The sequence below is a fragment of the Mus caroli genome, chromosome 1 (genome assembly GCF_900094665.2).
Source record: "Mus caroli chromosome 1, CAROLI_EIJ_v1.1, whole genome shotgun sequence".
In the NCBI taxonomy this organism is placed as follows: domain Eukaryota; kingdom Metazoa; phylum Chordata; class Mammalia; order Rodentia; family Muridae; genus Mus; species Mus caroli.
Window position 1 is genome coordinate 141,560,019 of NC_034570.1, and position 26,566 is coordinate 141,586,584.

General features: G+C 38.3%; 1 protein-coding gene across 2 annotated transcripts in view; it reads right to left on the reverse strand.

The window, feature by feature from the left end:
• Positions 1-26,566, reverse strand: part of Hmcn1 (hemicentin 1) — a 427,483-nt gene that overhangs the window by 238,134 nt on the left and 162,783 nt on the right. For both annotated transcript variants that reach the window (XM_029475879.1, XM_021160385.2), the window contains exons 5-10: positions 16,302-16,473; positions 13,978-14,084; positions 6,877-6,997; positions 5,724-5,987; positions 3,564-3,708; positions 15-136 (exon numbers count right to left, since the gene is read on the reverse strand). In XM_029475879.1, coding sequence (XP_029331739.1) covers positions 15-136; positions 3,564-3,708; positions 5,724-5,987; positions 6,877-6,997; positions 13,978-14,084; positions 16,302-16,473 — 931 coding nt within the window. The remainder of the gene's footprint in view (positions 1-14; positions 137-3,563; positions 3,709-5,723; positions 5,988-6,876; positions 6,998-13,977; positions 14,085-16,301; positions 16,474-26,566) is intronic.

The window sequence follows — 26,566 nt, forward strand, 5'->3', positions numbered from 1 at the left end:
CAGGTGGCACTTACCTGATACATCAAAGAACGTCTGTGCCCGTCCCGTCCCTGCACTGCTCACAGCGATGCAGTCATAGAAGCCCTCGTCAGACAACGTCACCTTTGTGAAGTCCCAGTTCACGCTGGCAGATTCTCTGGGGACAAGAAACAGGAAAGCTTTTAGTGTCTGTCAAGCAAGAGAAACACGAAAGCAATAATAAGCGATCTGATCTGCTTTGAAGGATGTGTTCCAATGAACAACGCAAAGGAAGCAGGGTGTGAAAACTGCAGATTAAATGTTAACTTAAAGTCATATGCCTTTTGTGTTTTAAACAGAGCTATGCTCCTCTACTCTGAGGAAAAATATACAAGAGACAATAAGTTGTAAGAACGCGAATTTATCTTTACAACCTTTTCTTCCTGGCTATATAAAAACATACTTGAGTTGACAGCCACTGATTATATTTCTCCTCCCTCTATCCTTCCCAGTTTGGAGGCAAGGATCGTGCTCAATACAAAGAAACAAATGTGAAGGTAAGACATCTGCTTTGTAACACAATGAAAATATACTTTTCATATGTAAGTCTTACCTGGAAGTATATATTATATCTGATTTAACCTATACATATAATAAGCAATGCAAAAATTGAAAAAAAAAAAAAGACTAGTTCTGTAGACAAACTCATGCATCTGACCATCTAACAAATATTGATCCATTTACTGCCAATCTTCTCATCTTCTGGAACAGTCTAAAAAGATAGATATTTAATTATTGCTTAAAAAAGTTCACAGTGTACAGAAGTGGGCCTTATCATTTTAAAAATACAGTTGAAATATAAATATTATATATGTTTCTAATTTTCAAGAATTACTAGCCATAATCTTTTGGGAAAAAAGGAATAAAAAAGGCCTCCCCAGATTTGAGACTCCTCTCACTGACTTCTGATTTTAGTTTAGGCTCAACATCTCTCCTCACCCAGGCACAACAGGAAAGCAACCATGAATGACTTGCTGAGCTCAGACATCATGTTGAGCCCTGACAGGGTTTGGAACAGTAAGTTAGGCATAGGTTCCCATCTCCAGGAAAGTGAGTTCCTACGTGAGCATTGTTCCCTGTACCATAGTAGCTCAGGATACTTCACATCAGCCAGGGTTTCCTGTCCATTCTGTGGGAACTGTGTACCAATGGTCCTGTGAGTTCCAGAAGTAATCGGTATCCCTTAACCCTTCACTGCCCTGGACGCTCGGGCTGTGTCTCAAGCACTCTACACCAGGGCACTAAACACAAGTGTGCCAATGCCCTTCTCTAGGGGGCACTGTCAATCACAGGAAGGTAACCGTTTGGACTGTGTACATCTCAGGTGTTCTTTGCAATGCCTGTCTCAGAGCTGATGAGGTGTTAGGACTCATCAAACCTTGGCTTCATGGAAATTTTCAGACAGGAAATAAAAATTCATCTAGTCCCAAGACCTTCCTTTTAAAATGAGAAGTTGAATGGAAATTCCTTTGTCTGAGAATGCATGACCAGTTTACTGATTGTTTGAAGGATATTCTCTACAGCTATATTTGACTCATATAGTCCTCTCATTTAGGAACTGCTAGGAGAAGGAAAACTAAAAGTTTTTGAGACAGGGTCTTACTATGTAGGTCAAACCGGGCTCAAACTTCTAATCCCCCTGCCTCAGTCTCTCAAGTGCTGGGATTAAAGGCACATGCCACTATGTCCGACTTAGTCATTCATGTTTATCACTGCCTTCTCTGTTGACATAAACATCCTAATACCACAATAAAGAAAAGGAATCCAGAAATAGACTTTTGAACAGGACAAAGAACCCATCCAGAAGATGTGTACACAGCTAATGCAAAGTGACATCTCTCTCAAATCCCCTGACGGTCAAAGTGGCTGACAGAAAACGAAGATTAAGTCCCATGTTTCATATTACTGGGAATCTACGGCAGAGGCATGCAAGCAAACTGGGATTAGAGTATCAGTCTATCATCACTTATGGCTTAATACATGTCAGCAAGGCCTGTCTCATCTCAGGGCCACAGCACTGGAAACACGAGAACAAGAATTTTTGTGGCTTACCTCCCAGGAATTGTGTGGAATCAATGAGTTAATGTTTATAAAGAATCTCAAGTGTCTTTGAAAACTGTCGCTATTTAAACAGGAAGCGGAGTTACTTTATTTCATCGGCCAGTTATGTGGCTCCATCATCTGCTAGCCTGTTCTGCTCTGAGGCTGGTTATAAAACAGGCGGCTGAGTAAATCATCAAGATGGACTATGTATGGAGCAGCCGGCTGTTTGGGAATGAAAAACTTTCTAGATATGATTAAGTTTCCAGCCACAAGCTTTGCTGACAATGAATCTCCATAAAGGGATTATATAAATTAAGACTGTCAAATAGTCAACATCTTATAGAGCTATATTAATATCGCATCCGCAGTGTGAAAGACTGCTAAAGTTATTCTTAGAGATTTTTACTCCCAAATCTAGTTGGGTTTTGTGGTAACTCAAAAGGCAATATACTTTCCAGAAATAATTCTTCAAGCATTTTCTTAAGAAGTAGCAAATCTTTGTCAATTAGGTTACTTGCATTTGTCAATAAAATGTCACTCAACTTTTAAAGAAAGAGTTGGTACCTTCCAGCCAACTCCTTGCATTGACTTCTCTGCTGTAGCCACACATGCTCCTGGTGAACCATGCTAACCTGCTCTCTGCACACAGTGTCTCCCATCCTTCTCTCCTGGCTCACTGGGATCCACACACAGTGGCCTCATTTCTGCCTTCCTTTTCCTGCCCTTGGCCGCTGTGCCTCTTCACTGACTGGTGTGTGAAATGCCCCAGGATATGTAATCTACCTCCTTGCTCACCATCTTTACAGATGCAAATGCCCTTTCCCCTATTTGGTGGTGGCTATTGTTTTGGTTGGTTGATTGCTTGCTTAGTTAGCTAAGACAGGGTTCTCTATGTAAGCCTCTCTGTCCTGGAACTCATTCTGTAGACCAGAGTGACCTCAAACTCAGAGACCCAGGCCTTCCAGGTCCTGGGATTAAAGATGCGCACTGCCATTCCCAGCTTCTCATCCAGTTTTAAATGTAAGTACTTGACATTGCAAAGCTACGTGTTAATAACCTGCTAAGTGATAACATTTCTAATTGTTTGTATTTTTGTCATAACACCAATTAGATTCACTCACTATATTACACTTTAAATAGGAGCTGTAGACACATTTAGCCCAAATTCAATGAATCTAAAGATTGCAGGGAACTTTGCAAAGAGCATTCCAAGGTCTATTACCTAATTTTGAGTTGATAATTCGGTAATCTTTGACTTGGAATCTTCGAATTACATAAAGCACAGAGTGTATAAGCCCTAAGTTATCTGGAATATATCCTAGAATTTCTATTGTCGTAGTGTATTTACCACCCTATTCTGTCTCCTTCCACTACCACGTGAGCAGCCCAGTGCTGTGTTCCAAGATGGTAAAGGAAAGAAGTGGCTTGTCAGAAATAAGAATACAGAATCGTCTTTGCATGTTTGTGGCTCTACACTACTGCTGAGAGGAACATTCACACACCTTAAATATTGGTCTACTCCCAGGGCAATTCCATCTCTCATGAAACTCAAAGTAAAGGGCAAAAAACTCTCAACAGAACAGAGGATTTGGCCTGGCTGCAGATAGTATCCCAGCGTTCTTGTGGGCATTGTAACTTTGGGAGCATCTAGAAAAAAAAAAAAAAGAAAGAAAACAGGCAAGAAAGTCAGTACAATAGAAAATAATTTCTATAGTTCCCCCACAAGCTTTACACTGGAGCGGTGTTAACAAGCCATCAGAATTCCAATTAATCCATATTACCGAATTTATTTTAACTACCATTATTCAAAGCAGATTAATTTCCATAGAATCTCACTATGATAGTCATCAAATTAAAACCTCAGTTGATCTTAAAAGTACACTATTTTTATCTACTACCAAGCTAAGAAAAACAAATCAAGTGAGTTACATTACATCATCAACTGTAGAATAAATTCTTATTCCAAATATGTAAAAACATAAGAAGAATCCACATAACTTAGAATTAAATACATAGGGCAACTTTTTCCTAAAAGAAACAATGAGAAGTATTTTTTAAAGAATCCAACAAATTTTACGCATTCAATACAGGGTGGGGGGTGAAGTCAACTCTGTTGAATGTTAACATGAGGAAATCTTGAGGCGGGCTCTATGCTTGTGATTGTACTGTGATTAAACAATAGCTCTCCAATCTCCAAATCTCAGCCTCATACATAAAAGATAAGCTTCTGGCTCCTGCCCAGCTCTGAAAACAAAATTTCTCTATGGCTTCCTAGGGCAGGGTTAGAGCTATGGGTCTAAAGTTTCAGTCAGAATTTGGCCATTTTAAAAATCTCTCAGGTAGAGAGAAACAGAGACTGGATGTTCCCCGGCCGTTCCTATCTTGTAACCACATCTTTCTATCATAGAAGATATACCAGGAACTAGTTTAGTAATTAAATAACCAATTAATCCCAGGTCCAACCATCACCATTTGTTCAAAGTCCACTATTCTTTGTGGAATAGATGGTGCTTGTCCACTACATATAAATGTTTAGCCAACTTATAGAACTGAAGAATTGGGGAAAATAAAAGGGCATTACTACAATTTCCTACTCATTAAAGTTACCAAAATTCTCAAATCTATAATCAGTAAGATTTAACATAAGACTCTAAAAGTACTACTTAAAAGTTAAATATGTGTGCCATAACAATTAGTGAAAAAAGAGGCCATGAATATGAAGGAAAGTGGCAGGGGCTTATTGGCAAATTTGGAGGGAGAATAGGGAAGGGAGAAATGTAATTAAATTATAATCTCAAAATTAAAAGAAATATGTTTACATAAAAAACAAACGAACAAAAGCTTCTTTTTATAGAAAACTAAGACCATTGCAAAAAGTTACAAATGGTCATAATGTAAAGATCAATGGAGCATGGGAGCCTGGCCCCCCAAAGGATACACCTAAGTCATAGTGCCTACACCCAAGGCTCAAGGAACCTCATGGAAAGGGGTAGAAAGATGACAAGATCCAGAGAACCAGGAAGTCTGCTGTAAGAAGCTATCTCCTAGAAATGACAGGGAGACTACACCATGATGCCTCCACAACATGGCTGCCTAAACAAGACCTGAATAATGGCAATATCAATAGACAGTTTAGTGCAGGTGGGGAAACCTCATTCCATCCCCATCCTAGACAAAGAACTAAAGGCAACTGAAGAGTGCTCGGAGAAAGAGAATTAGCCTCTCCCAGGGATGAGCCCCCAATATAATACAAAGTAGTTAGCACTGAAACCATGCACACAAAGCAAAGCCACAGCAAATGGACCCACAGGTTGTATTTATATGTATCCATCTCTGTGTAACAATAATAATCAAAGAAAAAGAGATCATTTATTTGAGAAAAGGTAGGGGTAAACATGGGAGGGTCTAGAGAAAATCAAGGGAATGGGCAGTGATATTTTCATATTTTAATTTTCATAAATACTAAATTACATACATAATATACCAAGATAAAAATTAAGTGTAAAAAAACAAACCAAATTATTTGCATGTAAATGCTCATCAGCTGGTGATAGAGTAGTACCATGGGAATATTAACTTTTACGTTATAGTCCTTATTTTACCTGTGGGATATTTCCCTTAAGCTATCAGTATTTCTCTGTTGAGTGAAACATTTGCCTTACCTGGGACGATGCTGGAAAAGGAAACACTTGACACTCTCTGGAAGAGATAACCATCTTTGTCATAGCCTGTCACCTTGAGAAAGAAAGCTTCATCAGGGGGAACGAAGTCAGAAATATTCCAGATGCCGTAAGGCTTCCGATCTGGGTAATGTTTAACAGGAATGGTCTTAAGAGATCCCCCTGAGATACTCAGAAGTTCCAGACGGTCTACTCTAGCTGGACTGGAGATTCCAGAAGTGTTCAGTAGCACATACGTAGGTATCCCTACAAGAGAAAGGCATTGTCATGTATGAGTGTCACACAGTTGGGGTCATCTGTTTAATTAAGTGTCAGCACTGTAGTAGCATATAGCATATACAAACTGTAAGGAGGCATGCTCTACACTGATGGTCTAGTTACAGAGCTTTTCCTACATAAAGCTAGAACTTGAGACATTGTAAGCAATCATCTTACAGAATTTTAATTGTTCTTATACCAAGAAAATTAGAATTGTAAAGTATTATGTGAGAATTGATTATGTAAACATTTTTTAAGATTCACTTTTTTCTTCTTACTAAAACTGCACAAATAAAGATAAGTTAGCAATGATGTGGAAAAGATTCTAAAGGGCCCAGCATGGCTGAACTTTACCTTTACAATAAGATTATAAACATTAATGGACAAATAAAATAGGAACAAGAACAAGCTTTAAAAATCAGCAATAATTTCATCTTGAATGTAAAATAATACATATTACATTTAAATGTACTACAGAGAAATATACAGGTACTTCATCTCAACAGCAGTTTACAAAATAGTAATCTTTAAAAACCCACTACATGTAATGCTTTTCTAAATGTAAGTCTAAGAGTCAACTGGAGTGCTCTTAAGTCCCAACTTCTGCAATTCTGATCTAAAAGATGACAGCAGAGCCCAGGAGTCTTATTTTTAAGAAGCCCTTTGAGCTTCTGTTGCTTTCAGAGAAATTCTGCTATCACTGATCTTCAACTGTTCTTTGCAAAACACAAAGTGGACCAAAGTCCCAATCACAATCATGTTAAGGAAAGATGAGTGCTATGCTTGTCAATATGATTGGATGCCACAGACCTACACAGTCACACCAGCTGGGCACAGCTTTCCCTGACGCGAGTTGAAGAGCCATGTGCCTACTAACCTTGCACGGGTCTGCTCATTGTTTTTTTGAAGTCCAGCGTGGGCTTTCGAGAAAAGCCAGCTCGGAAATCGATAGTGCTGAGACCGGTGATACGAACAGAATGCCTTCCACTGCTGGAGGTCTAAAATGGATAACAACAACCTTAGTCAGTGGCTGGTTGCAGCAATCACTACTGGTGTGGCAAACCACAGTGTGTTAACAATGGACGTGCCAGAGTCACATGCCTGACCCAGGTAATGCATCTGAATTTAGTTGTGATTCTCCATTCGGTTATACCAGTTTTGCAATGCATGTCTCATGTAAACTGCTCTAAAGTATAATTCAGTGAATATCACATACCTGGTGGTCAATGGTAAATATTTAGTCACTAATGAGTGGGGGTAAAAGTAAATCTAAAATCTCTACAGATTTCTGAACTTCTCCTTTGTTCCCTCTTGTCAAATGATAGATGTCCAACAGACATGGATGAAATACAAAACTAAATTTTCCCTCACAAAGCCCACTCAAGTGCAATTTCAGAAAATGTTTCCTAATTCTTTTCTTTTCTTTTCTTTTCTTTTCTTTTCTTTTCTTTTCTTTTCTTTTCTTTTCTCTTCTTTTCTTTTATCTAAATGCATCATAAGGCTTGCTAACTGCAGCCATGGCAGTGATCCAATGGCTAAATCTAGGCTCCACATCTCAGCATGACTCCACCTACTAAGAATTAGCATTTGCTTCCTGCTCAGTTTCTCTCAAAGGAGACTCTGAAGATCTCTTATACCAACATCTACACCTATATCAGAGGAGAGCCCCAGGAGTGGTGGGGAGTTCCTCCTAGAGCTTATTTTAGCACAGTATTTCCTAGCCACCCAGGGGGAATGCATATGGATCTGTCTAATCTAAGGGTGCTGGTTTGCTAAATACCTGCCTACATTTAGAGACCATTTAGGTTACTAACATGGAACACCCATTACATGCAAAGATGTCACTCAATAGACAATGCTCTTTTTCAACTTCACAGATAGGAGTTTAGGATAACAATTTCTAGGTAGCCTTGGACTCTAAGACATAGAAGATATTATTCTCCATATTCGTGGTAGTTATGGTAGATTTCTAACTGTCCTTTTTGTTAGGAGAGTCAGAGGTTTTGATAAACCTTGCTCTGAAAGAGGGAAGCTCTGTATTTTTGGATTTTCAAATACGTAGATTAATACACACAACATGCTAATTTCTAGATGCCAACTTGATAACATTCAATATAATCAGCAAGATAAATGTATAGTAGATTTTCCATGAGCCACCAAGAGCTAGCTGCAAGGTTCTATAATGCCATAGTACCAGTTCAGGCCCATGGGTTATAGATGTAACAGAGTATATCCTTGCAGAATTGAAACTGAACCCTTCTTTTTACTCATTAGATGTACAGACTGCTGACTTCTGCTAAAGTGGCTGTGCCTATCAACCAGGGTTTCAAAGTGCCTCCATGAAATAGGTCAGTCTGTCAACATGAATATTAGTGAGACCAGAACCTCCTTGTATTAAGCCAGTGAGGATTCCTAGTAGCACTAATTGAATTAAAATTTAATTGATAGAGCTAGATTCCATTTCCTCCTCTTGAAGAATTGTTATTTTTCAAAAAATAACAAATGTACTCAATGCTAAAAAAATGAAAGCATAATATATGACACATATACTTAGGAGGCGGTTATTTAATTAATTTACTCATGTATCAGCAACCTTTTAAACAGTTTCACAGTTTCTAACTCAGGCATAACAGTATTAAGCAGCTATTATTTATGAAGTTAAGGAATGCTTTGGGATCACAAACATCATGAATAGTGATCTTGAACAAAAATGTATAAATCAATATATATGTGTGTGTGTATTCAAATATTTACTCTTAAAATAGACATTCTTTCCAAATTAAAAGAATATGATTATTTTCATCAGTTCCTTGAGAATTTCTGAGATATAGGCATTGTGACCACCATAAACATATAATAACATAAGCTCACTTTATGAGTTATTCTATTGGGTATTCTTCTTTCGATGAAGATGCCAGCAAGGAAAGAAATGTTCTCTAAGAATAGAATAAACTCGATTTAAACACACACACACACACACATGTACACACACACTCATACACTATATATTTATATCCACTCAAATTTATCTCTGCTCAAGTGAACAAATCTCTTTTTAAATAAGAACATTCCATGTAGTTAACACTTTGATATTAAAAGGCCAAAATAACTGGAATGTTTTCTAGGAAAAGTCTGTGATAAAGTGCTCCATCGCCCTAAACACTAAATTAATGCTATTAAGCAGAGTTACCTACAGACATTCATAGGTCACAATTGAGGATGCCTGGAGAACTCTCTTGTGTGGTCCTTTGTAGACTTGAGAGTGATTTACTAATGACTCTTTTTTTTGTTTTGTTTTGTTTTTTGTTTTTCGAGACAGGGTTTCTCTGTGTAGCCCTGGTTGTCCTGGAACTCACTCTGTAGAGCAGGCTGGCCTCGAATTCAGAAATCCGCCTGCCTCTGCCTCCCCCAAGTGCTGGGATTAAAGGCATGCGCCACCTCTTAAGCATGCTTTATGACCGGAGACTATACTGTGATCTACAAAATGTACTCTTTTCATAAAAACTTTCAAAACTTAATACATACACTCTTGTAATCACAATACATTTAATTTTGATACAGTAATATTTCCTTCTTTGTAAATTTTATGTAAATATACAGATAAACACATAGAAAGCATTAACAAAGTTTGTTTGCATAGTGGCTTCTTTGATGTCAGCGAAAATTAAGATACATTATTTGATTGATAATGAAATCATGAATAGTTAAAGCACACAGACACTGAACTTCAATAAAATTTTCAAATATTACAATGCTAGGGAGTAAAGTACCTTGTACATTTAAAACAATGTTTTAGATAATTTCATGAGTATCTTTTCAATTTGATCCTCTCCTCATCCAACTCTCCATTGTCCCCTTACACCTCAAATTCATGAGCTCTTTAATTTTGACATTATATATGTGTGTATATATACATATAGGAGTATGAGTGTGTGTGTTTGTGTGTGTGTATGTTTGAGTGTGTGCATGCGTGTGTATAGATACACCTCTATCCTGTTGAGTCCATTTGTATATGTGTTTACAATTCACCTCCCTATTGGGGAGCTTGTCCCTGGACAAGACAGAGTTTCTCTCTCTCATCAACCATTAGTCACCTATCGTTCTTCATCTAGGTGCAGGGCTTTCTGAACTGGTATTATCATTATGCATATCTTATTTAGGCAACCATATTAACCTCTAGAACATGTATTAGTATGCACTGAAAATTAATATAACCATCTAAACCAAAAATTTTCTTCCAGTCTTAGAATCTCAATATAGTCATGTGATATGGAATATTCTCTTCTGTACTTAGGGGATTATCTAGGGATAGTTTACACAAATTTACTTAATGGAAACATATCCCAGGGGATGTGTTAAATTACAAATGATTACACTGATAATCCTAGGCTCATAGAAACATTTTCTATTATCTAAATCTATTATTTAATATCATCACAGGGAGTTTCCCTTAAGTAGAAGGAGACAAAACTTGGCCCAGGGAGTTTCAGTGGTAATAGACTTATATTCTATGTAGCTATATATTAGCTACAGCTGTCTGAATGGAAAATTCATATTGCTTCTCAGAAATGAGATCCAGAATTTGTAGTTTCCATATAAATGGAAACTTGGGGGCATAAAACAGCATTCTCTCCTGTTTTTAATAAAATTTTTTGTTCTGTTCAGTTACTTCTGTTCTGTATGTTTTACCTACACCAGAGGCAAGTTAAAACATTTGCATCATTTATATGATTAAAGAAATAAGTTGACTTATTGTGTGAAAAAGTACCCCAAAATATCATAGCAAAGTGTTGGCAAGATAAAGCCCAAGAGAAAAGAGCAAGCCACTCCAGGAGAATTTAAGTCATGGCTACAATAAAGTCTCCCATCCCAATTCACAAGCTGGTAGGCTAGCGAAATCTGTCACTTTCTTAGAAACCATCAGAGGAAACATTAATTTTTACTCATAAATATTTAGACAGTTCTTGTTTGCGCACTTTGGTCTCTCTAGAGAGGTGGTAAAACTCTAGCAACAATAACAAGAGAGAAAATAATCTCTACAAAAATTGAATTATGATAAAAGAGAAAAATGAATCTAAGAGAGGCATAGTCAACCAGAGGAAAAGGTGATATTTTAGTCCATCTTTGACAAGACTTGATTAAAGTGTTGCCATTTGAGTTGAATTCTGAGAGACATTCAGGAAGTAGGCAGATCTCTGTGAGTTCAAGGTGAGCCTAGTCTACATAGTGAGTTCCAGGATAGCCAGAGCTATACAGAGACCCTGTCTTCAACACAAAACAAAAGCTTGGGGCAAAGGAGAGGATAATGGGACCAGCTTAAACTTAAATAATTAAATCTGTCTAGAGTGTAAATGTAAGTTATACAAGATAATCAGAAGAGTGGTTGAAGCCAAATCACATGATCTTTAAATATCTTATGGTCATAAAAAGGACTGTTTTTCATACTTGCACTGAAGTGTTACTGGAAACATTTAAAAAGTCATTATTAATTCATCTGATATGGCAGACATTTTCCAGATAGCAAAGAGCAAAGGAGATAGCATGCAGGATGCTCTATCTCATTCTTAGCTCTCTTGTTGAGAAAGCACACATGGAGAACATTTGTCATTCACCAACTGTCTAAAAGGGAGACCCAATGTCAGTAGCATTATTTATGTCAGTAGACATAACTCCATTTATTTTGTATCATGCTGATGGATTCTTTGCATATTTCATATAGGAACAAAATAAGTTTATTCTCTGTAAATTGCACTTCGATGCGTATATTGTATTTAATTATTGTTACCAAACTAGGAATTGTGTTGGTCAGAAGCAGAGGTTCTTTAGTGAGAAAGGTTCTTTTAGTGAATTTCGTGCAATGTAAAAATAGATACTGTTCCTTCTTTAGCTCTCTTAATGATAGGAGACTGAGCTTAGACACTTGTCCAAACAGAGATTCAATTGCCTCGCCATGTTCTTCTCACTCTCCTTGCTTACAGACTAATCTTTGGAACTCTTCTCTTCCAATTAAATACACTTAGAGCACACTAAGCAGATAGTGGGCAACATGGCCGAAAGTAAACACTGAGAACTGATGACTGGCTAAGTAGACATGTCAAGCACAAGATAAACTGCCGCTGTGACCTACCATTCCCCCAGGCAAGAGTTTTGCTAGAGGAAAAGTCGCTGGTAGCAATCCAAATCACCTGGAAGAAAGTTCAAATGCCCCATAGACTACTAATAAAGGGGCATCGCTTGCATATTGCTTATGGCCAACAATGGATATCTTATTGTTACGATCCAGAAAGCAACAACAGAATATCTGACTGACAACTTAGGGTACTGCTGACTTAGGTCATGCTTAAATCATTTGAGGGATTAAGAGGTTTGACTTTCATAGCCCTCCCTACTGTGGTTAAAAAGCAAAACAAAACAAAACAGACCCAGCACATATCACATCAATTTTAGTCATATAATTCAAAATGCCAGAGTAGAAAAAGACTTCATTTTTGCCATCAAAGTATCCAGTATATACTGCACACCTACTGTGTGCATGGAACAGAGTTAATAAAATAGTTGTGACCATTTATGATCCATTCCTTAAGAAACTGACAGGTTGCATTTATATTCTTTTTTGTCCCTACACCCTCAAGATCATCTGCTCCCCAAATCTATTCTACCCTTTATAGTATCCCTGCAGGGCTTAGAACTCTGATAATAAAGATAGATAGATAGATAGATAGATAGATAGATAGATAGATAGATAGATAGATAGATAGATATTCTGGCACTTGAGGGGAATTATAGTGCAAACTCTAATTTCTTAAAATGAGAAGATTAATATATATATTCTTTGAAAATGCAAGTCTGCCTGGCATGGAAAATCCAGAGAATGCCTGTGATGGACCATCCCACATGCATGTAAAGTCACAAGATTCCTGTAATTTGAATGCTGGTCCCACAAAGATGATCTATTTTCTTGGTAACCTGAGGTAATGAAAGAGACAAACCCTGTTGCAGGGATTCTGGAGCAAAAGGCCGCTAAGGGTGCTGCTGGGTAGCGGGGAAAGGATGCAGGGCAACTTTGTTAACGAGGAAGCACACTTTGTTAAGCACGCTCCTGGGGTGAGCATTTAGAGTTTATGCCTTAATGATCTGAAAGCTGCTCCCAAGTGGTGTTAAAATCTTCGGCAGAACAATCTTTTCCTGTTCTCGGGGAAAACCCTCTCACACATAAAAACACAGACGCTTGAGCTGGAAGAAGGCCAGAGCATAATGAAAAGTCTGTGAAACACTGGCAATCTCTCCAATTGCCCACCGCAGCCAGTTACACACATAATCAACAACAACGTCATACCTATGATTTATGGTATTCTGAATTTTGACTGTATGTTACATTCTTTACTCCATATTGAATATATATATATATAAAATTCAAGAAAACAAGTGTTATTTTTATTAAAGAAAATAATGACTGTACCTCTAACAAATAGCAGCCAACAGCACTTGACACCTGGCCTTGCACTATTTCATATATGTGAGCTTACTTCTTAGCCCTGCTCTGCAGTGTGAAGAACTTCCACAGTCACATGAGAAGGTATGAGAGCAATAGAGAAGTTCTGCTCCCAAGCAGTCCAGCTTGTAGGTGCTGTTCAACCCCTCGCTGTTCCACCCAGAGCCCACAGCCCTAGCTATTGTTCTCCACTGGCTCCGCATCTGCTGATTTTGGAAGCAAGAAATGGATGGTACCATCAGTCTACAGCTTTGATGATAGGAAAACTGCCCAAGAATTTACATCCTTGTTCCAGAAAATCACTGATGCCCATGGTCATCACAGCAACACTACACAGCTTAAGTGTTCAAGACCTCCCACGCATGTACTTTCATTAAAGGGCTTCTCCGTGATGGCAAGAATATATAAATAAGCTATTTTATATGCTTTCTAAAGCATGCCAACTTAAAAATGAAATAACAAACAGACTGTGAAATCACACAGTACCTTCACTGTCCACATGCCAGCTTCAGGCTCTTTGACATTCACCACTTTGGCAGAGTTATGGATATTTAACAGCTCATTCAGGCCAAATCCCTTTTTTATCAGCTTCCCTGAAAGACAAAACAGAGGTAGAAAACATAAGAAACATAATTTCCCCCCAACAAAGAGATCTGCTATTTTAACATGCAAAAGCCTCAGGATATAATGAGATTTTCAATAACAGATTACTCTGTATATGTGTATATTACTTAACAGATATTCATGTCCATAGCTCAAATATTGTGTTATTTGCATCTAAAATATAGTTAATTGTGGGCTTCTAGGCACTACTAGTACTGAAGTAGCAGGTCCCCCTTTCTTATGTGTTTGACGGTAACATGAGAATAGCAATTGACAAGCTGTCTCTTCACCTCTAAAACCAGCCTAAAGAACAATTGGCATGTTACTAAGACGTTTCATGCAATCATTAAAGACAGGTAGACTGCATAGAGGCACAACCCAGACGGGAACACATGTCTCTCTGGAGGTCAGTGTAGATGCTTCTAAGGTGAGTATCCCGAGCTAACCTCTGCACAAAGTGCAAGGCCTCAGAACCAGTTTTCCACTGGATGCAGGAGAAGGCTAGTTATTAAAGGATAAGTACAGTATAGCGCTGTCACAAAAGGAAAGGTGCCAGCTCCTATCTGTTGGATAGTTACTAGCTCGAATCTAAGGAGAAAAACAAATAAGAAGGAACTGAGCCCTAGGTTTTCAGCTCTGGCCTCTCTGTGGTCTCTGCTCAGGTACACATTTTAAATAATCGAGAGATTGACCACCACTGTGTGCCCAGAGGGTCTTTGGGCAGTAGAAACATGACTCAATTGAGTCCAGCTTTTTGGAGTAGCATAGGAGTTACTCCAGTGAGAGGAATATGGCTGCAGCAGACAAATGCACAGAGGCCAATGCTCTGCAAGTCTTGGAAAGGAGGTTTCTCTTGCTGTGTAAATGTCAGTGTTTGGCCAGTGTGGATACTGACTCTGAGCAACATTTCCTACGCTTGCAGGAATGAGTTCACACTCTTACAGGAACTGTCTGCATCCAATGGTTCAAATAAAGAATATAGCTACCCCTCCCCCCTTTATAGATAACAAAGTACAGCAGACACCAAAACCACAGTAGAAATGAAACTACTTCATCAGAACCAGCAAGAGTGCTTAATACAAATATGAGGAAAGATGAGAATCCTTTATTCTCAGCTTTGCCTTGCAGTGTGAGTTCCATCATTTTCCAGAATCTTGGAAATCTTGTCATAAAATGCAAGTGAGGAAAAGTAAGTTAAAACATTCATTCACCTACCAAGAATGCAGCAAGTGCCCTACCTGAAATCTAGTGCCAGTCTAAATCTGATTTGTCTGTCTGTCTACCTACTTGTGTGTGCATGTGTATGTGTGGGTCATGCCTGTGCCTGTGTCTGCATATGAAGACAAGCACAGGAGTGGAGTTCAAAGGCCACTTCAGGTGTCAGCTCTGGCCTTTTACCTTGCTGTTTTGATGCAGGGTCTCTCATAGTATTCACCACAGCTGCTTATGCCAATGACCTGGCTTCCAGGTGTCCTCCTGTCTGCCTCCCTTCTTGCCCTGGGAGAACTACATTTGCAGATGTGTGCTGCCGTCTTATTATGGGACCTTGGCTTATTATGAAAGTCCTAAGTATTCAGACACAACCCTGTGCTATTACGGCAAGCACATTACTCACCAAGCCATCTCCCTTGCCCATTAAATTCGACTTTTAGAAACTTTTGTTTTTTTTTTTTTTTAATTAAACCTCTCTAGAAAATGACAGTGAAAATTTAGGAAGTTATTTTATTTTAGAAAGTTAATTTAGAAATAGTCGTTTTAGTAATTCGTTCAAAAAATTAACAGATGGTAAATTTTACAGAATAAATTACTATAAAATAGATACAAATTAAAGCATTGACCAAAAGGCATAGTTCAGGGGTAAGGCACTAGATAAGCATATATCAGAAACTGAGTCCAGTCTCCAATACTGAAATAATGATATTTACGACATTATTATAGAACACATTCTATGTGTTATGTTAGATATTTTTCTGTGTAGGTAATTAACTACAGTACATTTCATTCATATAATTTGTTTAAATATGAGAAAATTTAACGTGTTCATTCTCGTGTTAATTCAAAAACATTCACGACTAATAACACTCTCGTTCCAAACATCTAGAGTCACTTATGAATGCTTTGAATTTATTCATAAAGCTGAAGTAAGTGTGCAAAAAGTGCCCTTCCCTGTTCTTCATATTTAATAATCAGTATTTGATTCATCTCACCGAAAGGATTGCGAATTTCAATCACAGGAGACGGGCCACTCAGGGACACAGTAACTTCTTTGAGGCTGGGATCAAAAGGAATTTTCCAAGTATTCACAGCATGCTCCAAATGATCGGTGGATAAGAGGTGAACCTTGGAGGCCTGCACAGCTTCTTCCACCCACTTCAACACCTTTGGAAGGAAAAGAAACGTGTGAACGGCACCTGAGACCTTCAGAGGTTCCCTCACTTCTGGTTCAGGGCTTAGCTGGGTAAAGCCCTGACTCTGAGGCTCTTCCTGTGCTGATTCCAGGCTTAGCTGATCCTCACCCTACCTGTGTGCTGTAGTCCCGCAGTAAAACGCTAGGTTAACCTGCGCTCCAATTCCAAGTTTTCTGGCTTGGATTAGGATTAACAATTAAACTTCATGGTTAAACGCCATGGGATGAAACCCAAAGGGACCTTAAAACAATCTTCTACATGTGAAGAAAAATAGAGAGAATCTGTCTTTAAAGACCATGCGGTGATGGCACATGCCTTTAATCCCAGTACTTGGGAGACAGGGGCAGGTGGATTTCTGAGTTCAAGGCCAGCCTGGTCTACAGAGTGAGTTCCAGGACAGCCAAGGCTATACAGAGAAACCTTGTCGCGAAAGACAAAACAAAACAAACAAACAAACAAAAAAAAACCATGCGTTCTGGATTTTATTCATTCTAGGCACATTAAAACAACAACAACAACTCAGCTCTCAGTCTTGGTCACATTTATGTCACATCCATAGTTGATATGCCCCTTAACTTCTTAGCCTCACCTTGCAATGAGGCACGCTATCCCAAACCGAACAGATTCTAAGCAAATATGAAATTTTAAAATATTTAAAATGTTCTATTAAAACATTAAAAATTCAAAGAAATAATTGCATTTCAGTACAAACAGGCACAAGCTAAGGAACCAAGCAACAAACATTGAACACTGTACTTCCTATTAAAACATCCTTTTCATTTTGTTTCTCTCCTAAAGACCATGGAAAAGCGGAAGACATATTAGTATAGTTAGCAGTGTGACACAGTTATGCTAGCCCTAAGAATAAATGTGTGCTGTTTAAAGTTCTCTCCCAGGTACTTTGTATTGATGGATATATGCTTGTTTATTTAGCAACAGCTTTTCTTTTCCACACTGGTATCGACTGAATTTTTTGCTTTTATTATATAGCATTTATTTTCCATACATACTCCTGACATTGCTTCAGGGCTAAAGATCCCCTGTGTCTCTCTGAGTCATCTAAAACCAGATGGCATGGGATATAAATACTAAAGGTGGCCTGTGTATTAATGGTAAGAGATTGGTTGTAATAATGGCAAAATCATGTCTTCTGTTTGTTGGCATACTGATATAATGTCTCAGGTATCACCGCTGGCATTCAACTCACTTTAAAATTAAGGCTTACCATACCCCTGATCATTCAGCTTCCACTTGCAAAATGATGGGATTATAGACATAGTGCCACTACTGATACTAAAGGCTTCTTAAGTAAGAGAATGCAGGGGGAAACAAGGAATGTTATTGAACTATGGAAGCACCATCACACCACTCCCACAAAACTGACACTAAAACAATATTAGTTCCCGCCTCCCTGTGGTGGTTTGAATGGGTATGTCCCCTATAGACTTATGTGTCTGAACGCTTGGCCATAGGGAGTGGTTCAATTAAGGGAGGCCTTTGAAGTCTCATACATGTTCAGGCCATGTCCAGTGGCATCATCCTGTTCCACTGACTGCAGACCAACTCTCACCTCCTCCAGCACCATGTCTGCCTGCACACTGCCATGCTTCCCGCCATGCTGATAATGGACTGAACCTCTGAAACTGTAAGCTAGCCCCAATTAAATGTTTTCCTTTATAAGATCTGCCTGGTTTGGTGCCTCATGACAGTAATAGAAACCCTAACAAAGAGACTTCCCCAAATATCTGTTTCAATAAAAATGTTATAGACAGATAAAACAATCTATAAAAGACAAGTGTTTTATGTAAATAAAGGAAAGGGCAAATTCATAGTAGGTGGCAGGGAGGTTGTGAACAAATGCACCAGAGTACTGCAGATAGGGAGCAAACAGGAGTGACTCACTCCGTCTAGGGAAGTGTTCAGATAAAAGACAAGCCAAGCATCCAAAGCAGCACACAGCAGAGATGCTGTATATGCAGTTTTACTGTAGCACCGTTCACTCTAACCAAGATGAATGGAGAAAGAAAGTGTGGCACGCAGACCTAGTGAAGTTTTATTCCGGAGTAAAAACAAATACAAGTGTGCCATGTGTACGAAAATGGATGGACGTGGAAGATTATTGTGTAAAGAAAACTCAGCCTAACTCAAGGAGAAATATCACCTACTTCCATATCTGTTAGCTTGTTTTATGTATGCACATGTAACACACACACATATAACTTGAACATGGACCATTCAGGTGATAAATATGTCTAATGATATATGGAAATGGGAAGAAAGGATAATGCAGGAAGGGAAGACAGTGTTTTTCTCATATGTAGATTCTAGATTTAAATACACAGACACTCGTGCATATATGACAGAAAAGCAGAAAGGAGCCTATAAGATTCATGGGAAGGGAACAGTGGGTGAGGAAATGAGAGAAACAGGAGGGCAATGAGGAAGGAAAGGGGAACAAAGGACAAGTGTGTGTGTGTGTGTGTGTGTGTGTGTGTGTGTGTGTGTGTGTACTTCTCCCTGTGGCAGATATTTGGTTTATTTACTAAACATTGCCTTTATGAAGGCATACATACACACATACATGTACATAGATGAATGGATGGACAGATAACCATGCAAACCATTAAGTTGTGTACATAATTAAAATGTAAAAGAATAACATTGGAAGTATCATAAATATGGTTCCATAAGCCAGGCTGAGACCTTTCAAATTCATCACAAAGCTCCTCTTGAAAATTACTAACATTCTTAAAGAGTGAAAGTGATGTACTTCAAAGAAAACTGTCATGCTGTCATGAACGAGTTCAAAAGAACATGTGTTCCATAAATCAAGTGATAGACAGATTTCCTTCAAGTTTAACCCCATAAAGCACCTGGATTTTCCACATAGATACCAACACAACTTTGCAAAGAAGCGGATGCTGGTATTTGAAGAGCTTTAGCAATCTTTCATGATTGAATATGAAAGTATGACTGGTCCTTCTCATCAAATCTCCCCACATGACAACAGGAACCAGGCCAAATGTAGCTAATATTTGACATCTCTAGAACATATGAGGTAATAATCAGCAATGACATTTTTACTAAAAAGGCTTTAAAGATTTGCTTTCTTTTCAGAAAACACAAAGGACTAATTTAGTGTCTGAGAAAGCAGTCAGTAAATTTAGGCAATAATAAAAACATTTAAAGTCAGAGGAGGGAGAGAAGTTAAGCAAACCAATAGAAGAATATCAGTCCTTCAGAAAAGTCCAGCGTGGTCATGACTGGTCCTCAGCTAAAAGGTGGGTAAGGCTTAGGAAGCAAGTGCCACTCCCAGTCCATCCCATCTATCAAGGACACAGAAGGAACGAAGCCACATACAGTGCTGGGGAGACTGCAGGTTAGTGCAGCCTCTGTACAGATCAGTACAGGAATTCTGTTTTAAAGTCCTAGGAACGAAAACCACCATATGATCTAGCTACCATTATCTGAAATACATCTAGATAAGCATAACACAGGGACTCCTGGAATCCTATGTTCATGACAGCACTGTTCACTGTTAACTACGCTGAATAACAAGCCTGTGTGCCATCAACCGATGAATGGATAAAGACAGAGTGGAGCTTATACACATTGGAATCTCCTACAGTGTGGCACTTATACACATTGGAATCTCCTACAGCTGAAAAAAAAAGTGCAGTTAAGACATTGTCAGGGAAAGGAGTGGAACTGATGATCACTGAACCAAGTGAAACAAGTCAGATCGCTGAAGATAAATATTACACTTTTCTCATCGGTGCATAGAATCTAGCGTTTAAAAGAAAGAGTCTGTAAGACATGAAAGTGAAAGGGGGACTATTGGTGTAGGAGGAAGGGCACCAACGGGAGGGTGAAGCAAGAGAGGATGGGAAGGGGGATGAGTCATATGCAAAATATATTCCCATAAGACATTTGAGTAGAAGCACGGCCATTGAGGAGGAGAGAGCCGTGGAAGAGATACGAACAGGAGATGGTGTTAGGATGGTGAATATGAGACACTGTCAGAATGAAACCCCCTTATTTAATACCCCAATTGTAAGAAATACTTTTAAGGAAGCACAAAACAAAAAAAGAAGCTCCCAACATCTCCAGGTTAATAATGAAGCGATTCTATGAAGTAGAAACATAGCGAATCTATTTTCATGTATATCCTCCAGTAAGTTAGCAGTTTGTCTCTGTGTTGCTTCCACAAATACATCTAGCCTTCAAATCCAATGTAACAAGGTTATACATTACAGGAAACCTATCCAAGTCCTAAGCATTCTTGGGAAAATGATGGCCTTCCTCAAAGCAGATGCATTTTCCTAGGGCAAGTGTGTTCAGATGCTGTAGAATATAAGCTGGTGTTAGACACGTTTAATATCACTTTCAATTCATCAACACAACATTTATGAGGTTTTCACAAAGAGATTACCCTGTATCATAACAATCCTTCTTGGGAAAGACATAGTGCAGACTCTACCAGGAGCCTCGGATCACTCTGTTATCCACTACTAAGAAAAGTCTAATTGAAAACAGATGCAGCTCCAGTTATGAGGAACTACAGATACTATCAACATGTGAACAAAAACGTATCAATGCAAGCTACAGAATGCGCCCTGAGGACTCTGGCTTCTCGGGTTGCCAGATATAAAGGGAAAACATCACTAATTGTCTGACTGTGGGGACCATTCTTGTGAGGTTGGGAATGATCTATTATAATGACAAAAGAAATGAAATAGAATGAAGTGAGAGTCTTTGGGCTGTGCGTTGCTATCAACACAGTACTTTTTCAAGCCACTAGGGAGCCATTGATGGCACTTTAAAGGTTTTAATGTAGAGGTTGTTCTCTAGTTATTCCTAGCAATTTATCTGTACAATGGGCCTTGGGGACAGACTGATGAATCCAGGTCCTTTATTTGATAGATGAGAAAAATCATATCTGAAGTGAGTTCTTGCACTGTTTTAATCTTCCCAGACTTATTCTGGCTCAACAAGCCACATTTTTTACTTAAACTCCTTGTGTTCATGAAGATGCTAATGCGGTTCAAAGACTTTATAGCCTATACCATGACTGATACTCCTGCCTAAGTGCACACATTTGTTTAATTCTTGAAAGTGGTTGGTGTCGTGACATTTTGATGAGATAGGAAAGGGAAATTTGAGCTCATATTACTGAGCAGAACCTTGGTGCTTTTGCTCGGGGGGTGTTCTAGTTTGATGTTTTGAAACTCTGATAAAACATTAACAAGAGGCAACATTTTGGAGGAAAGCACCTATTGGGCTTACACTTCCAAGTCTCGGCCCATCATGGGATGAAGTCAGAACAGGGAACTGAGTGACATGGAGGGATGCTGCTTGCTAGCCCACTCATTCCACTCCTGTGCTCACCTTGCTGGTGCTGCCCACAGTAATCTGGACCCTCCTGCATCAATTAATAGTTAACATAACCCCTGACAGACACGCTCACCAGCCAGTCTACTCTAGGAAATCCTTGGCTAATTGTGAGCGCTTGGTGATGCACCGCCTCCACGTAGCAGGTGTCCCTGCGATGCTCCCAGAGCTTCCCACTCATTTGCACAGAAACCCTGGCACAGGACTTCCATGCACAATTATCTCTATTTTAGAGATGGGTGAGAGTTATTTATCTGTGCCAAAGTTTGTAAGTCACAAAATTAGCAGCAAAGCAACATGTGCCCTTGGGTCCCAATGTTCTTGCCCTCCCTATTCTGTTGAAAAAACAGAAATTCTCATTTCTAAGACAATGATTTTTGTCAAAATGCTGTACTACAGTGCTGGTAAGCATCACTGACCCTCCTCTGACCTAGCTAAGAGAGATAGGCTTTTCTAGACCATCAACAGAATCCTTTGGTCTGCGTTCAATGTCATTAATGCCTTGTAATATATCATGGAGACCACAATTCCAAATTTTCTTCAAAGCCCCTAAACAGCTAATGAACATCCCTGTGATAACTAAAGGAGGCAATCAGAACGAGGTGCCCGAAGTACAGTTTGAGGGACTGAGGTCACATAGTAACATTTAAGGCTATCATGTCCTGCTAGCATTCCAGTCCACCAGGATGTATGTCATCCTCTGAGCATACCCTTTAGAGAGCATTCAATAATGGCTCAGAGATCAACTCTGGAGTAAGCTTCCTTTTATTCTGACCCTAGAAACGTCCAGGTTATGATTTATTGTGCATATGCCCATAGACAGCTAATGCATTGCTCATGCCCCCAGGAATGCCCCCAAGAATGCTGACCGATTAGATTACTTAAGTTGGATAAAAATGTCCAGATGCATGCTAAGGAGACCCCTGCAGATGAGTGATTGATGCCCAGGCTTTATACAACACTGCTCAGAGTCTGCTTAATTTGTGCCTGTTTCTAAGGATGTGTTCACTGAGAGTGTTGAAAGGAACGAATGTCACAGTTTAAGACTTTAATGAGTCAATCAAAACATGTTACATCTTCAAGTCTTTTGAGAGGATCTTTTACAGATAATATCCAGTTGTATAACCCTTCATGTATTGAGTTCCTATTCAAAGTAGAAAATTTACAATGAGTACATGCCATGGACAAGTACATTTGCTCATTCAGTACAAATGGTGTTATATTTCTTTGTTCTTCTGTCTCTGTCTTTCTCTGTCTCTGTCTCTGTCTCTGTCTCTCTCTCTCTCTCTCTCTCTCTCTCTTTCTCTCTTTCCCCTCACACACAAAGAGAGGCAGACAGACAGACAGAGATGGGAAAAGAATAATGTAAAAATGGTTCATGGTACATCTAAAATTTTATCCAGCTCACACGGGTTACAGAAGATTATTAGTTCAAAAGGTCTGCAGTTTAGCTCTAATTATCAACTTAACACAGTCTAGGGTCACCTGGAATAAGTGTCTCAATGAGAGCTCAACTGTATAGATCAGGTTGGACTCTGGGTACATCTGTGGGATGACTAATTGTCTTGATTACATTCTGATGTGGGAAGACGGTGTGAGAGTGGAGAAGGTGAACTTGTTGGTGAACATGTATGCCAACATTTCTCTCTGCTGTTGTCTATGGATGTGAGATGGTTGTTCTAAGTCCAGGACATTTCGACTTTCTTCCCAAAGTTGCTTTCATCATGGACTTTTATCTCAGCAACAGTAATGAAGAGAACACAAAGACATTGAAAACGCTACGCTGATGGCTCATATGAAAAGGATCACGCATGAACTCACATCGGGTGCTTCACTTGGGGGAATTTCATGATACTTGAGTTATATTCTCAATAAAGTTCTTTTTATTTTAAAGAAATGTGGACTCAGTGGGGACTCTGGGGTTCACGTCAACTCAGTGAGCACCTAACTCTTATTTAAAGTTGCCATACTTCCTGCATGACAGAACCACATTAGCGCGCAGCAGCTGACAAAACAGACGTGCACTTCAGACATGCTTGGAGAGTGAAGTCATCCCCGCTAGTTATTTTAAACTATCGCAGTATATTTCACTAATTTATCTTCATAAAATTCTTATGTCACAGTTTTTGCAAGCTAGAGATGATAAAAGAAACCCAACTTGCCAGAAAATACAGTTTATTTAAAATAATAAAATGCAGAAGATTGACTTTATCATATATTTTTTTGCCGTTAAATCATTTGGTTTAGAATAGGCAGAGTTCAGACTTCAGCCACCCCAGTTTCACTCTTACTTTTTCTTTAAAAAAAAAAAAAGGAGGTGATTTTTAAATACATAATTAGATATATAAGCATACAGACAGGTGTATGTGTGTGTTCATATGACATACATACAATAATTAGGCTTTCATTATTGGATACCCTAAAATACCCTAAAAGCAGGAAGAAATTCAGGCTGTCTATAAATAACACATTATTTAAATAAGTAAATATCCAGGCTCTCTATGAAAGAATGGAGGAGAATTATTGAAGCTATAGACTCTATGCCCAGAGTGTTTCTCTCTTTCTGTTTCACCTGTTCATCCATACACACACACACACACACACACAGAGACAGACAGACAGACAAACAGACAGACAGACACACAGAGAAAGATAGACAGACAGAGAGAATGTCATGCCATGTCAATTTGGAATTATTAACTATGAACCCACATATGACTTCAGAGTCTGAAATTATATGCAGAATTATACATATATGTGTACACAGCATGCAGAAAGGTAGTTTAGAATTTAATCAGGGAGATAGGAAAGGATGTTTAAGAATAATTTACAGATGTATATCTCTTTTCTAGAGCTATGTGTGTTTTAAGTAATCAAACTTGACTTTTTATTGTAAAAGTATCTAAAAACCTCACATAAAAGAGGCAGGTATGATGTGACTTTCTTGGCAATTTCAGAATCTGCTTCTTGATTTAGAAAGGAAATTCAACTGATTAGATCTAACTGAAAGGAAAATTCATTCTTTAGAAGAAGATATAAACACAGCGACCTCAAAAGACTAAGCATGTTACTGAGAGGTCAAGGGATGGAATCAAGATGTCTCCTCCTTACTGGATTCTGGAACCTCAATCATAAATGGCTTACTTTTTTATGGCTACCCCTTAAAGAGCACTTACATACTAAGCTCCATTCTCAGAATGTGATAAATTTTAACTCAATATTTCTTATGCCCCATAAGTTTGGTAGTCACATTTTCAGCAATATATTTCTAATATAATTTGAAAACAACATAGAAATTCTATGCATATGGCTGAAATTCTCTGCATGTGACTACTGTAACATTATAGGATGAATGTAGTTCTCTGTGTGGCTATTATGTTTCTTTTTGGCCATTAAAAGAAACTTTAGATTCTACAAAAAAACACAAGCAAATGAAGGAAAGAAAGAGAAAGGAAGGAAGGGAAGACAACAAATTATTCTATTTTGACCCAGAAAAGGTCAATCTTAAAAATTTAAAGATAACAGCAAAATTGTTGGCATAATTTTGATTATACAGTTTTCTGATTTTCTCTACTTAAGATGTAAATTCAGTTGGCTCTGATGTGTTTCCTGAGGCTAGAAAAAAACAGAGAGGAAATTGTTTAGATGCTTTAAAATTTTAATAATGATTGATTAGCTCAAATTCACAACGGAAATGCTCTTATTAATGAGATGGAAAAACCTTATTAGTCAATAGACTATAATTCTTTCATCACTAATTAAGACCATATAATGCAAAGAGACCCTACTCTGTTGGTTGAGGCTCCCACACATTAGACAGAGCCTGATTGGCACTGCAAACATTTGCTTTAATGACTTAATTGTTTCCAAGTTTCCAGGTTGATATGCATGCACTCTGACTGACATATTCATTGGATTATTTTCACATACACAAGTCACAGGAGAACTTCACTGTTTTGCCGATACTTCACATTAAAAAATGCTTTAATATGTCTCTGTTCTGATGTGTGTTGATTTTAAAGAGAAGTTGATAAATCTCACAATCTCTATTTATCTAATTATATTTAAATTTAATAATTGTTTTAAATAATAAAATAACTCCATAATTTTTGGTTATTGATTTTTATTGTGAATGGTAAATAAATTCACTCTTATTTACAACTGAAAAACTAAAATACCCAAAATAAAGAATTAACATTCTTGTCCATCAGTGTCATAGATATGGTAAGAAACAAAATGTACCCTTGCATTCCAAAAACGAATCAGTAAATAAATAAATCCCTAATCTTGAAATTTCCAAGGACCTTTATGAAATGTACATTCAAATGCTACCCAGTAGAGTATCAAATACATGTGCAATGTAAACACTTAGAGGACTTTAAAAGTCCAGCTTGCACTGACTCTGGAGGCATTAATAATAGAACAACGTGTGTTTTGGGCAGTCTAGGAGAGGAGCCGTCACTGCAGATACCATCATCAGGAAACTCTATAGAGAATGAAAAAAATTACAACATCACACTGCTTTTAAAAATCTGGCACCAGGCACAGCAATCTCACTAACTCTTTCCAGATTCGCTCTAATCTTAGAAAGGACCTTCAATTCATGTAACAATCTAAATGTTATTGGTAACATTAGCACTACTATAGGTGATTATTCAGCGGCTGCCAAACAT